This window comes from Myotis daubentonii, chromosome 14 (genome assembly GCF_963259705.1).
Source record: "Myotis daubentonii chromosome 14, mMyoDau2.1, whole genome shotgun sequence".
In the NCBI taxonomy this organism is placed as follows: Eukaryota; Metazoa; Chordata; class Mammalia; order Chiroptera; family Vespertilionidae; genus Myotis; species Myotis daubentonii.
Window position 1 is genome coordinate 38,359,078 of NC_081853.1, and position 14,573 is coordinate 38,373,650.

The window sequence follows — 14,573 nt, forward strand, 5'->3', positions numbered from 1 at the left end:
TTTTTTTGTACTTCCTAATTACATAGTTCTCAAGGAAATCAAACTAGAAAAAATGGATTTAACCTTTCTGATTTTTAGTCCACATACATAGCCATTTAGTGTGGGAGAGAGAGGAAGCACTGATTTTTAAAGGTCCTTAACAATATGAAAACAGAACATGCCTACATTTGTTTATTATTTGTCTTAAATTTAATCATGTTTTTGTAAAAATGAAATACAAGACAAATGATTATCCTTCAAAACCATTAAGTGGCACCTGAATCATCATATAATTCAATTCTATTCTGCCTCATTTGGGTGGGGTGTATTATGATCAATTTTTGAAAATTCTATAAATCGTATAAAGAATGGAGATGATGTTCTTTCTGATTCAAACTCTGTGCTCTGTGTATATATACTTCTGGACAGTTGCACACATTAATAAGTGGAATTAATAATAAAATCACACATAAAAATTTGGATATGAGTACACTTTTATGTACTTCTCAACATAAAAGTTGAAAAACATCATAGATCTTCCATATGCCTCAAAATGAAAACTATATTGCTGCCTTTCAGGTAAATTGTAGATTGTCTGCAGGAGACCACATTCTTGCTGTAACATTTTAATGAGTTCCTGATTTAATTTGCCAAAAATACAAAACCTCATGGGAAATGAGACAACCATGGGGGAGGAACAGCTGTCCCAATATTCTCGAGGCTCCACTTTGCCCCCATGATTCTCACATGAGGGACATCACATCTGACAGCTCTTTGCTTTCTCATCACAATCATTTTATCTGATGCTCCCTTCACTCTTAAAGAAGAACTTGTACTAATCACCTGCCCTTCCATTTAAGAGAATATTTACAAACATGGAGTTCTGTTTCTAGACACCACATCGTATCAGTAGAGAGAAAGCAGAATGAATTCTCAGTGATCCCTAGACAAAAAGTTCTTTTATTTCCAGAATCAAAAACAGTTCATTTCCTCACATTCAATTCTGGGATTCTGATTTAATTTTTTTTTAACCTGGGTGGTACTGATGCTGAATTTGGTCTAAGAGCTACTTTCAGGACTGCATTTTCCTACACCAACCTATTGTTATTCCCTCTAAAATATACTTAAGATAATGATAAGAAAATGGGACCGGGTGTCTAAAGATGCTCTGTCTCTTTGTTGCTCGTGACTTTAAAAATGTAAAATCTCCTTTATAACTTTAAGGAGATTTCTTTAAATCTCCTGAGTCATTGGTAAAATGACAGTAATAGTATTACACATGAGAGAGTTGGCATGGAAACCACACTAAGGAATTTGAAAAGTTTTATAAATCATAATACAGTAGAACTTTCTATGCTTATCATGCAACATAACTAGGTTTTTTAGAAATTAGTGTTCAAAAATAATACTAATCATTTGATAAACCTATAGTCTTTGCACAAAAATAGTACCATAACCCTGAAAATGTTAGAATATAATATATATCTAGGTTCCCACCAAAAAATAAACCTAAAGTATTTACATATTTCAAAAATAGATTTATATCTATAGTTTTTTTAACAGTTGATTTTAAAAATAGCTTTCATTCTTTTATGATTATCACTATTTGTGTATAAGTCTTCTAATGACTTCTTTTGAAACCTAAAATTAGCATATCTTCATTCAACCAATTAACTCCAATGAATAACAAATTATTTTTTTAAGTTTTCTAAACTTTCTAATGATTCATTCAAGAATACATTTTATCTACTTAGCAGTCTGCACTTCTCTTTTACTTTATAGTAAATCACATGATTAACCACATACCTTTATAAAATGTTTGCAGCACCAATCAAAGGGCAGTCAATTCATTCATTCCTCCATTTAGGGAATGCCTCAAATATGTTAATAGTGGCAGTGGGTTTTCTGTGAAATGTGTGGTAGACCTGGCAATCAGTTAATAAACATGCAAGAAATGTATCCCTTCAATTTTATAATGAATTTCTAAACTTACCTTAGCTTCTGTTTTAGAAACTAAAGCTTGGTAAACATTTGCTTTGGATTGCTCACTCCTAAGAGGAAAACCTAAATGCCTAACCTGAGCTTTCTTTTGGAAACCATTAAGTTGAAATCTCTGCTTGATTTCTACAGCTGGTGGTCTGACTTGTTAAATTGCTTTGCTAATGCAGAGTCTAGAAAGTTAAAGGGAAAGGGAAAAAAAAGTTCATGTGCTACCATAACAACCTCATGGCATTCCACCGTGCTCCTTATGGTAGCCTTGCTTCACTGATGCTTTGGCACTTGCCATCACAGCATTTTTACTCTGCAGTGGAAAGCATCTTGGGATTATCTTCAAACCTTTGTGAGTAGTTTATCCACTAGCTTCAACCTTTCATATTTTCAATATTAACAATGGAAGTAGTTTGATAATTTTAGCTTTTGACAAAAAGTTAATAATCTTTTAACAGTATTATATTTTAAAGTTAGGAGTCACAATAAACTAGAGCGACTTTTGTTTTGTTTTGAGTCACCTGGAACAAGCTTCCAGACAAGTGATGTGATTGGCCTCTCTTAAGGCGCCAATACTGAATCAGAATTTAGGAGACTTAGATTTGGGTCTGGCTCTTTCACCAACTAGCTGAGGAGTTTAATCCTGTGCTTTTGTTTCATCATCTGTGTGACCCTGAACAAGTCACTTGACCTCTTGTGTGCCTCATTTTTCACATCTGTAAAAGAGTTAATGGAAGTGCCTACATCTTACCATTGCTATAAGGAGTCAATGAGATTTATGATTCTAAAGGGCCTAGAACAGTACTGGCTTCATGCTAAGAACGTGTGTGTTATCTAAAATACATAATAGTAATCAGTCTTGTCATAATCCCTAGATTATCTCACCTCACAATGCTATAAAAGTCAAATGACATAATAAATATTGTATTAGTTTGTTACTGCTGCAGAGCAAGACACCACAAACTTAATGTCTTAAAACACCACCCAATTATTACCTCATAATTTCTATAGGTCAGAAGTCCAGGTATGGCTTAGCTTAATTCTCTGCTCGGAGTTACACGTGGCTGCAATCAAGGTGTTAGCTAAGCTGTGTTCCCTCTGGAGCTCAGAATCCTCTTCCAAGCTCATGTGACTGTTGGAAGAGTTCATTTCCTAATGGTTGTAGGACTGAGGTTCCCATTTCTCACTTAATGTCACCTAAGGGCTGTTCTTAGCAACTGGAGAACTGCATACTGTTCTCTGCCAGGTGGCTCTTTTCACCCAGACAGTTGCCTTCTTCCAGTTGAGCAAGAGTATGACTCACTGGCTTTTAATCCCTTGCCATCAGCTGAAAAAAAAATTCTGTTTATAATGGTCACTGATCAGCAACGGTACCCTTTAGTCATATACTGCAACATGATCATGGCTGCATATCTCCTCATGCTCACAGGTTTCACCCTCACTCAAAAAAAAAGATAATATGAGGGTGAGGATCCTGGAAGGTCATTTTAGAATTCTGCCTTCCACAAATGTGAATATAAAGTGAAAAGTAAAAATTATATACATAAAGTGCACACTATTGTATGATTTATTCTTGTCATCATCATGCTCATGATATCAACAAATTTCTAACCTCATACAACACTATTCTGCTTATGTTTAATGGTTTAAATTAGCTATAATGAGTATTCCAATTCATCTAATGTGTAACTCAGAACTTAGCATTCACTTCATAATGTCTGGAATGTACTAAGTGCTCAAAAAATATTACTATTTTTACCTTTCTTAATACATGTTTGTTAAGTTGTGCTGGATCTGCCAAGAAGATTATTTTGTATGTTATCAATCTGAAATATGCTAAGAGGCTACCATTTGCCTAACTTTACTTAATTTTATACAATTTTCTTTCTTCCTCCCTTCCTCTATGCTGTCTCCCTTTTGTCCCTTCCACTGTTCCCCTTTGTCTTCCCTTATTCTCTCTCTCTTCCTTCCTCTCCTTCTTTATCATTTTTTTCTCCAAGCAGATATTATTTTAAACTTCCGAACAACCTATGTCAGCAAGTCTGGCCAAGTTATCTTTGAAGCAAGATCAATTTGCATCCACTACGTCACAACTTGGTTCATCATTGATTTAATCGCTGCTCTGCCTTTTGATCTTCTGTACGCTTTCAACGTCACAGTGGTGAGTAAGGAAAGACCTCCCTTGCACATGACCCAGAAGGCTGGTTTACCCCTGTGTTTGTTTTTCACAAGTTCAGGTTTTAAACATTTGTGGCGATTTGGCAACCAAGATTTGATGTCCTTGTTCATAAAGATGCCAAGTTGCCCAATGATATGCAGGTCAGATTCTCCACTTGAGGAAGAATTTCCTTTTGAAATCTGCATTACCTGTTTCTAGTTATTTTAATACCAAGAACAAAGATATACAAAACGTCTAGATTGATCAGCAATACAGATTTGCTTAACAAACCCTTTGATAAGGAAGCCATCTATAAAACTATAGCATAAGTTTATCTTGCTTGGGCAGATATTTGCCTCTAGAGATTGGTGGAGAGTTTAAGGATTTCTTTTACTTTTATGACCTTTATTCTTACTTCTTGAGTATTTTATTATTCATTGGCATAACAAACAGAAGACCAATCAAGATAGAGAAAAACGCTAAATTTAAAATAAGAAAATTCAACTACTTTTTGGAAGTCTTTGTAAAAATGTTGCATGAGGCAGAAACCTAAATGACACAATGACCGACTTGAGTTCTCTTTGTTATTAATATAGGGTGTCTCAAAATAATGTGTACACAATTTGGATAACTATTAATTCCAATGGATTAAATCTGAAAAGAAACATCAATTGAGCTATCAGATATTAAGTGTGTATACATTTTTGGGGGGACACCCTGTATTTGTAACGTCTCTTTTTTCATCAAAAGCCTTTATACGTACATCTCCTCAAAGGGAAAAAAGTATCTTCTACTTGTAGTAATAACAATTTTTATTATTTAGTGATTGATATCCTTACAAAATTAAGTGCCGTTTTATAAATAGAGTTTTGGGGAGATATAATAGCATTTTTGGACCAGTAATGCAATTTGCTGCTAGCATAAACAATTTTAACTGGAAAAAAATTTATTAAACATTAATTCTAATTAAACATATTTCCTATGCAGTTAGCAACCTCCTGTAGAAATATTTCTTATTAAGAATGTGAAAGCATAGGTTTCAATATTAAACAAAGTGATCAATATTTCAAATACAATTGATATCAACTTCAGAATGAAGATTGAACTGTAATCCTGACTAGTACATATTTGTCACTTGTTAATTTCATATACAATAATAGTATTTTTTTCTTTTTCTTTTCTTAAGTTGGGAAGTGAGGGTGTCAACCTCTTTAAGAGGTTTATAACTCAACTGAAATGAAAGCTCTGGGGGAAATTCAGTATGTAATATCAATCAGTGCTACATTGAGTTGTTATCCAAGTTTCTTAAAGTGCTTTTTAAGGTTGAATTTGACTAGATAAGTGTACTATAATGCTATAATGAAAGTGTACTAGGTGTACCAGTTAATAATGCGGATTTTTTTCTATAGATGGAGTTACACATATGTTGATATATATGCGATTTGATATGTATGCTATTTTGTTGTATTGACAGCAAGGTTGAAAACTTCTTATGTCAAATTTTCTGAAATTAGGTATTTTTACACTTAAAAATGTCGAATTTCATGCAAAAAAAGCATTTGCGGGAAGTTTTAATTCATTATTTTGAAGAAAAGTGCTGCTGAAAGTTATCGTATTCTTTGGGAAGCTTATGGTGAACATGCTCCATCTCAAGATACTTGTGAATGTTGGTTTAAATGTTTTAAAAATAATGATTTCAATGTGAAAGACTAAGAACGTCCAGGTCAACCGAAAAAGTGTGAAGACCAATAATTATAAGCATTATTGGATGAAGATGCATGTCAAACTCAAAAACAACTTGCAGAAAGATTAAAAGTTGCTCAGTAAACAATTTCCGATCATTTACAAGCAATGGGAAAGATTTTAAAGGAAGGAAAGTGGGTGCCACATCAACTGAACGAAAGACAAATGGAAAACCAAAAAGTCATCAGTAAAATGTTGCTTCAATGGCACAAAATAAAGTCTTTTTTGCATCGAATTGTGACTGGCGATAAAAAGTAAATTTATTTTGAGAATCCCAAATGCACAAAATCATGGGTTGATCCAGGTCAACCATCAACATCGACTGCAGGGCCAAATCGCTTTCGAAAGATGACAATGCTCTGCATTTGGTGGGATCAGGAAGGTGTGATGTATTATGAGCTTCTAAAACCAGGTGAAACCGTTAATACTGATCGCTATAGACAACATATAATCAATTTGAACCACACTTTGATCGTGGAACCACCAGAATGGGCCAGAAGACACGGCAAAGTAATTTTGCTTCATGATAACGCACCATCACACACTTCAAAACCAATTAAAGACACATTAAAAGATCTTGCCACTGGCCATATTCCCCAGACCTTGCTCCCTCAGATTACTTGTTCTGATCGATGGCACACACACTTTCTGAGCAGCACTTCAAAACGTACGAAGAAATGGAAAATTGGGTCTCTGAAGAGTTTGCCTCAAAACAAGAAAAGTTCTATTGGGACAGTATCCACAAATTACCTGAAAGATGGAGGAAATGTGCAGCTAGTGATGGACATTACTTTGAATAAAGCACTTTTGATGTTTCTCTTGAAATTATCGTGTTTTCTTTGATTACAAAATCCATATTATCAACCGGTTAATAGTTAATCTGAATTTTTAACTGGTTAAGAGTTAATCCGCATTAGTAATGAGTAAAACCAGGCTTTTGCTATACTGAAAAAAAAAATATCCAAAAGGAGAATATGATTCACAAAATGCTAATAAAATGTTTCCAAATTCTCCTAAAGGATTGTTAAATGGTGGTCAATAGACTGTGCTCTAAATTAACTTCTTTGCTACTAACTACTAATAATATTTTTATATTCAATTTCTCTTTGGACACAGGACAAATAGGACAATTTTAAATATATGATATAAAGAGGAAATATATAACATATTTACATATCTACATCCTTGTTGCCTAAAATTAACACAAATAAAAGATTTATGAGAAAATTTAAATCTCTTGATGAATTTTAAATATCTGTACATTTTCACTGCACTCCTGCACCCTTCTGTTACTCATTCTGACTTGTTAAATATGGTATGAATGCTTTAGAAAGAATGCATGTTGTAGATTAACATCTATGTCAGAAAGTAAAAGAGGAAGGAATGAAGAAATTTTTCTTATCAGTGATAATTTTTTTTCTGCTTTTCACAAGAGTAAGGATATGATTATTTAAAAAATCGGTACATAAATTTAATATTCCCCCAAATAAATTAATTAGGTTGAAATATTCTAGTTTGAATAGAAAAGCTGTTCAACGTATTATATTTACTGCCCAGGATACATAAATTATGAGGAATAATTTATGTTCTGCCATTGTTATACTGCACAGCAATATAAAAAGAAAAGAAGAAACAGACAAAGGTATTGTCTTCCAGATCTAAAATGTGTCCAGTTAACGTATCTCTATAGATGACATTGAAAAAATACAATACAACCATCAAATATGTATGTTTAACTTTAGTTCTGCCTACAATTGTTAATGGCAAATGTTTTATTTATAGCTCACACATTTATTTATTAAAACTTACTATATACAAGCCCTATGAAGGCCCTATGAGAGATAAAGTTATGAATGAGACATAGAAGTATGATAGAGTGAAAAAAGGCAAAAGTACAAATCCTAGTTTATCACTTATCATATGAGTTACTTCATTGGGAAAGTTATCAAAATCGGTCTAAAATAAGCATAAAAATCCCTTCAGGGTTTTTGAGCAGCCTAAAAAGGCAACATTTCTATAAAATACCTTGTTAGAAAGACCTCAGTATATGTTAATTAGCTCCATTAGGGACTTGTGTTCCAGGTTTCATTTTAGTTACAGAAATGTCATCTATCTATCAAATTTACCTATAAAATAAACTCCACCCCTGGTAACTGCTCTAAGCTACAAAGTAAGAAGTGTGGAGTCCTAGCATATAATCATCAGACTTACAATCAACTAGAGAAGTAATAGGCTAGAATTTGGCTATGAAGGAGAAAAAAGTAATATGACAAGAAATAAAAGAGCATAGCTAGCTGGCAAGGTCCTCACTGACCTTATGATTTTGTTATATTTTATAAGATTACAACTGAAGACACTTTTAGTGAATATACATTATTATACTAATTTTGGAGTATTTTTATCTTAACTTAATAACTAATCTACTCACTCATTTAAATATTTATTGAGTACATACGACGTGTTAGGCCTTGATCTAGGTATGTTTTTCATAGAGATAAGGGAAGATGGCTAGTGGAAAGAAGCTAGAAGTTGACTGACTCCAGCTAATTACAAAGGCAAACTTCTAAAAGATTCTGCACTGTTTATGATTTTGTCTGTAAAGGAAAAACTGGTATTTGGTAGTCATACAAACCAATTCCTTCTCCCCTATTTATTGCCCCCCCCCCACCTCCAAAAAGTTAGATAAGGTAAAAAAAAATTGTCAAACTCTATTTGCATGATTAATATTTTATTTACCTTTTTTATTTTAGGAGGCTCTTTGAAGGTGTGAAGGGAGTATATATTAGTGCATCACCAATGTTATTAATAGTGACATGGACCATTCTGGTGAACGCCAATGGGGCACATTTTTCAGTTGGGCCCTAAAGTCGGGAAAATAACCGTTAGCTCCAAGTCTAATGCTTTAGTGCATGCAGAGGCAGAACCTAGGAGATTTCTTAAACTGTTTTGTTCCCTTTGATTTTGGTTCACTGGGTGTATCTGAGAATTGTAGATGCTTGGACAAATGTTTTCTTTCTTGATATTGCTAGAAGGAAGAAGGTATAGCACATAAAGCGAGAGGTACTATTATACTTGTGAACAGAACTTAGTCAAGTTTTACAGTTCTAATTATTTTTCAAAATCCTAAGTTACTTTCATTACCACTTTACAGGCTTTTACTTCAGTCTATACAAATTATTATAAAAAAGGAGGGAACATGGATTGAACGAAAATGCATGTAAGGGTATGATATGTCTAATGTACAATCCTGATATCATAATGTGTTTCAGTTGTGTATCAGAATGAATGAATGAATGAATGAATGAATGAATGAATGAATAAATAAATAAATAAATAAATAAAATTATATTCAATAAATCTTAATTAAGGAAGATAAGTATTTACTCAAAGAAAAAAATCATCCTTCTTCCTCTTTTCACTTCCTAATACATGTCAAGAGATGATATAGAAATGGTCGTACAAATGGAATCATGATTATACTTAATTTCAAGAACTTTCCAGAATGGCTATAAGTGCAAGAACGCGTCTCGGCATGAGGTGAATCCCTGAGCCAAGTTGTGTTGCCCTGTCTCCTCCCACAGGTTTCTCTCGTGCATCTGCTGAAGACTGTCCGGCTGCTGCGTCTTTTGCGTCTCCTGCAGAAGCTGGACCGATATTCCCAACACAGCACAATCGTCCTGACTCTGCTCATGTCCATGTTTGCGCTCCTCGCACACTGGATGGCGTGTATCTGGTATGTCATTGGAAAAATGGAGAGGGAAGACAACAGCCTTCTGAAGTGGGAAGTTGGTAAGGGCTTACATTTGTCGCATTTTCCATTTTTAAGTGAAAAGGAAGATTGTCTAGAACTTGGAGGAAGTGAAAGATGAGTCTATAATATATGTCCTCTGTCAATTTATCACGTCTTTTTACAAGTAATTTCTTTTGACAAAGTTTTCTAGAACAACTTTTTTATTTTTTCGGAGTTTTGGATTAAGCTTTCAATTGGTTTGCTGTTTTAAATGACCAGCAAGTCTGTAGAAGTGTTTAGATAAGTAATGTGTGATCTTATCTTGACATACTCAATGCAGGGCTGGTAATAGCAAGTCGCTAGGCAACTGGCCTATGGCCAATCATTACAATATTTTAAATCATAAGAAAATGATCATTTGTATTTTATGTGGCAAGTTAATACAAAAAAAAAGAATCCTCCCATTTTTTCCTTTAAGAAAGAGAGAAAAAGCTATCATAATGACAAACTTTCCACATTTAGTATACTTTGAGAACTTGTGATATTTATTCTGGATAAATACAAATGTAAGTTATAAGGACCGGGTATTTACAAATATAATTTATAAAATTTTGTGTCCCCATCATACATGAGAGTTTAAGGGAAATTTTCCAAGTGTTATATAATTCTGCATAAATGAATTTGAAATGTTGACACATAAACACATATTTTAATTTATGTCATCCACAAGAATCTTCAAAAATGAAAATTTGTGAAGACTATAACCCTCTATCCTAAAATACCTGCATTCTTCTCACAGTCATTTCCTGAGTTGTCTGGTTGTTAAGATTAGGGACATTAATATGTTTCTAGCTCAAGGAATGTCAAGTGCTACTGTTCTTAAATGAGTTCAAAATTGGAGACATATCTCACACAGAAAGCACTAATTTTAGGGTGGCCTAAAACGTAACGTGAGCATCCAAAAGAAGAGAAAAGAGGTTCACTTTTGGTGATCAGAGGAAGGAGCTAACTTTCCACATGTATGTATATAAGTATGTAGGTAGGTATTCATATTTTAAATGTCTTACTCGTTTTCCAGTATCATTAATCATGTATTCCATTTATTACCACTAATTAAATATGGCATTTTAATCATAGTTATTATGCATACTGATGACTGTTACTAGGTCTCATTTCTCTTCACTGACAGTCTAATTTTATATCAATATTGCAGGATTTTCATTATTGTACTGTTTCGATTTTGGTACAGAAAGCTGAGCAGGCCATCCTAGCCATTTACTCAGATCAATATTAAGAAAAACCATACCCCTTCCCCAAATCTAAATGGCTTTTTAATTGCAGTTCATTTCAGAAATTAATTTGGGGAAATTAATGCTTTTATAGCACAAAGATATTTTTACCATCCAAGGTTATAATATTTGATCTACACTTATTTAAATTTTAAAAAATATAATTAAGATTAATTATATAGGTTTCTTCACATGGGTTGCACATATTTCTTATTAAGTTTATTTCTAAGTACTATACATTTTTAGGCTTTTGGATTTCTGAACATAGCTATTTCTGAAGAGAGTTCTTTTACTCTAAGGTATTTCTGCATAGAAATGCACAGCTCTACTTCCAAAAATATGCAAACTGGTTTTTGTGGCTTCTGGCCCGTGTTTTAAAGAGTAGGGTTGACCTGATATGTCTTTTTAAAATTTAGTTTTTAGTTTATATATTTCTTTATGTTTTTTTCCCCCCACAAATCCAAACATAAAGCTTTTAATTCCCAGTGCTGATGAGTTCCAGGGGAAACAATCAGAATGTCAGTATTTTTAAGTTAGTTACCTTTCTTTACCTCACTAAATTTAAGAATATTAGATCGAGATAAAAATGTTTTTAATAACCCTTAATGAAGCCTCTTCCATCTACCCAATAACTTTCATATGAAGAGCAGGATAAAGACATAATGTTACATCTTAACCTTCACTGAAAATTAGGATCCACCATTTATTTATCATTACAAGAAATGAAAGCAATTTCCACTAAAAGACAGGTAAACAGAATTGGACTTTTAAATATAATTAACAAACAACCTGAATTTTTTAAGAGAACCACTCTAATGGAAGCCCTTTATCCCATACTCACACTGTGTCCCTTGATTCAGAGAGATTAGATATCTGAGAAAATGGAACAATTTTTTCTCTACTGCATAGACGTTGCTTTAAAACAAAATGGTAGTCCCCCTAAGCCCATTAGCTTCTTTATTCCAACCAAGAATATCAGAGTCTTTAAACTGTACAAAATTTCCCACCTTGGAGATGAAGGTAGGGAAAGGAGGTATATATGCATAACCCATGGACACAGACAACAGTGTGGTGATGGCCAGAGGGGGCAGGGGCTGACTGGAGATGGGCAAAGTGGGGGAAGGGAAATAGGGGTACCTGTAATAGTATCAACAATAAAAATAAAGTTATAAAAAAAGACAAAGGGTAAAATAGTTGTAATTCTTAAAAAAATCTTCATGGATTTATTTTCTGTATATCGTTAAAGATTTTTTTCAAGGTTGTTTAAAAAAATTTAATGAATAAAATGGTAGAGTAAACTATCAATATTGACTAATAAGTAGAAAACTATAAGTTAAATGGGCTTCTGAAAATTTAAATGACACCATCAAATAGTAGTTAAAGTAGCACATAGACCTTATAAATCACACCAACTGTGAAGCACAAAGAAAAGGACAGGAAAAGGGTTCGCCAAAAACCACAAATGTAAGAAATAATAGATCATTAAGCATCATGATTTTAATGACTAATGACATGGGAGAAAGTTCAGGCTATTTCAGGTGAAGAACTAAGGATACAGATTTCTATATATTGATTCCTATTTACGACACAGAGAGAGTGGAAATAAATTCAATGGGAAGTGCAATTACTTACAAAGTTATTTTTTCTTTACATTTTAAAAAATAATTTATATCAAATAAATATTCAGCTTAATATTGATTAAGCACAAACTACACGGATGATGCAATACTTAATATATATTTGTGTGCCTTATCTCAGCTGATCTTTTTCTTTTAATATGATTTTTATTGATTTCAGAGAGGAAGGGAGGGGGAAAGCTAGAAACATTGACTGGCTGCCTCCTGCACGCCACACACTAGGGATCAAGCCTGCAACCCAGGCATGTGCCCTTGATCAGAATCGAACCCAGGACCCTTCAGTCCACAGGCCAATGTTCTATCCACTGAGCCAAACCAGCTAGGGTTCAGCTGATCTTTATTGCAAAATTGAGGCAGATACTTTCAACCCCATTTTACAAAAAGGGAACTAAGTTTGGAAAGTTTATTCCCTGGAGACTTGTTTAAAAATTAGCAAATATTTTTAATATATAAAAATGTTTAGAATGAATATAATAGACATCCTCGGGAAATTATATCTTTTTAAACATTTTGCTATATTTGCTTACTTTCTATTTTCAAGTCAATGCAATATTATAAAGTCAAAGTCCCACTAAACTATAATCCCCACTTGCATCTTCCTCCTTACTATTCTTAGATGCTTTTAATACACAAATGTATTAGTAAAACAACTTGCTATCATTGTGTCCCTTTAACCTCCACATAAATCATTACAAATGGGAGGAGTAGTAGTAATAATAATACTGGTGATAATAGTAGGCATGCACAGGGCTTTTTCTTAGTACCAGACACTGTTCTAGGTATATTACATGAATTCATTCATTTATTCCTGCCATAATTCTATGAGCCCAAAACGATTAGCCCAATACTCAGAAAACTGAGGCATATGATTAAAAAACTTGTGCTAGATCACACAAATAGTTTATACTGGAGCTGGGATTTCTTGCTTTCTTTGTAACTTTGTACATTCCACAGAGCTTTAAAAAAAAAAACACCTCTGTAATAATAGATGTAAATCCCATATATTTATTTTTAACTATTTAATAGAATTCTATTTGACAATAAGCCAGTTTGCTCATCCTTTAGGTTTATTTATCTCTTTCCCTACTGAGCTGTTTTACACCTGTCACTATTACAATTGGTAAGCAATCAGCAATCAAATACAAATTTTGTTGTGCACATATGCAAGAATTTCTCTGGATAAGATACGTAGAAGTACACTTTCTCAAAGGGCGTGTGTATCTGCAGCTGTAGTAATTTATTATTTGGCAGTATTATATGCATTCTTGCCCCAGATTTTCACTAGCAATTGTTACCCGTGTCTTAAAACTTGTGAAAATTGGGTGTGGGGAGGAGAGTGGAGGGTATAAAATAGTGTCTAATTCTTATTTTCATTTCCACTTTCCTAAGTAAGATAGAACATACTTCCATAGTTTTGGAGGCCACTCTAGTTTCCTCTTTGGTAAATTAGACACTTAGCTCACTAATTTGCAATTCTCTTCATTCATAAATAATCTATTTAATGTTGTATGTTTTTAAATGTTGAACTCTTTAAAAATTGTTATTCAGATTATATGGGACTTTTGAAGTTAACTCTTCATTATTGATTTCTAATTATATTCTTGCTTATCACAGAATTTAGTCTATATAATACTGATTCTTTTGTGTTTGTTAAGGCTCGATTTGGAATACATTCTTTGTATGTTTGAACAGAATGTGCATATAATTTCTTGCATATTATCTTTAGTTCAAGGTTTTACATCCATTAGATCAAACTGCTGAAGTTAATTATACACATATTATAGATTTTTATTAACTATTTTATATCAAACATATATAGAAATTTTATTTGGTGCTTTTTTAGATCTCTATTCATTTTCCATAGTGTTTAATTTCCTTTTTATAGTTCCAGTTCCTTATATTTTGTCTATTAGATCAATTTTCTAAATTGAATTTAAATATTTTAAATATACTCTTATTGTATTTCCCCCTTTTGTTTACTAACGTAAGTTCATCATCATGTACTGATTTTCATCTAACTCTTGCAAAAGTTAAGCTATTTTTCATGT

At 33.1% G+C, this 14,573-nt stretch overlaps 1 protein-coding gene across 1 annotated transcript in view; it reads left to right on the forward strand.

The window, feature by feature from the left end:
* KCNH8 (potassium voltage-gated channel subfamily H member 8) overlaps positions 1-14,573 on the forward strand; it is a 285,516-nt gene that overhangs the window by 182,626 nt on the left and 88,317 nt on the right. Inside the window, exons 6-7 of the mRNA XM_059662919.1 lie at positions 3,972-4,129; positions 9,451-9,658. Of these exons, the coding sequence (XP_059518902.1) occupies positions 3,972-4,129; positions 9,451-9,658 (366 nt within the window). The remainder of the gene's footprint in view (positions 1-3,971; positions 4,130-9,450; positions 9,659-14,573) is intronic.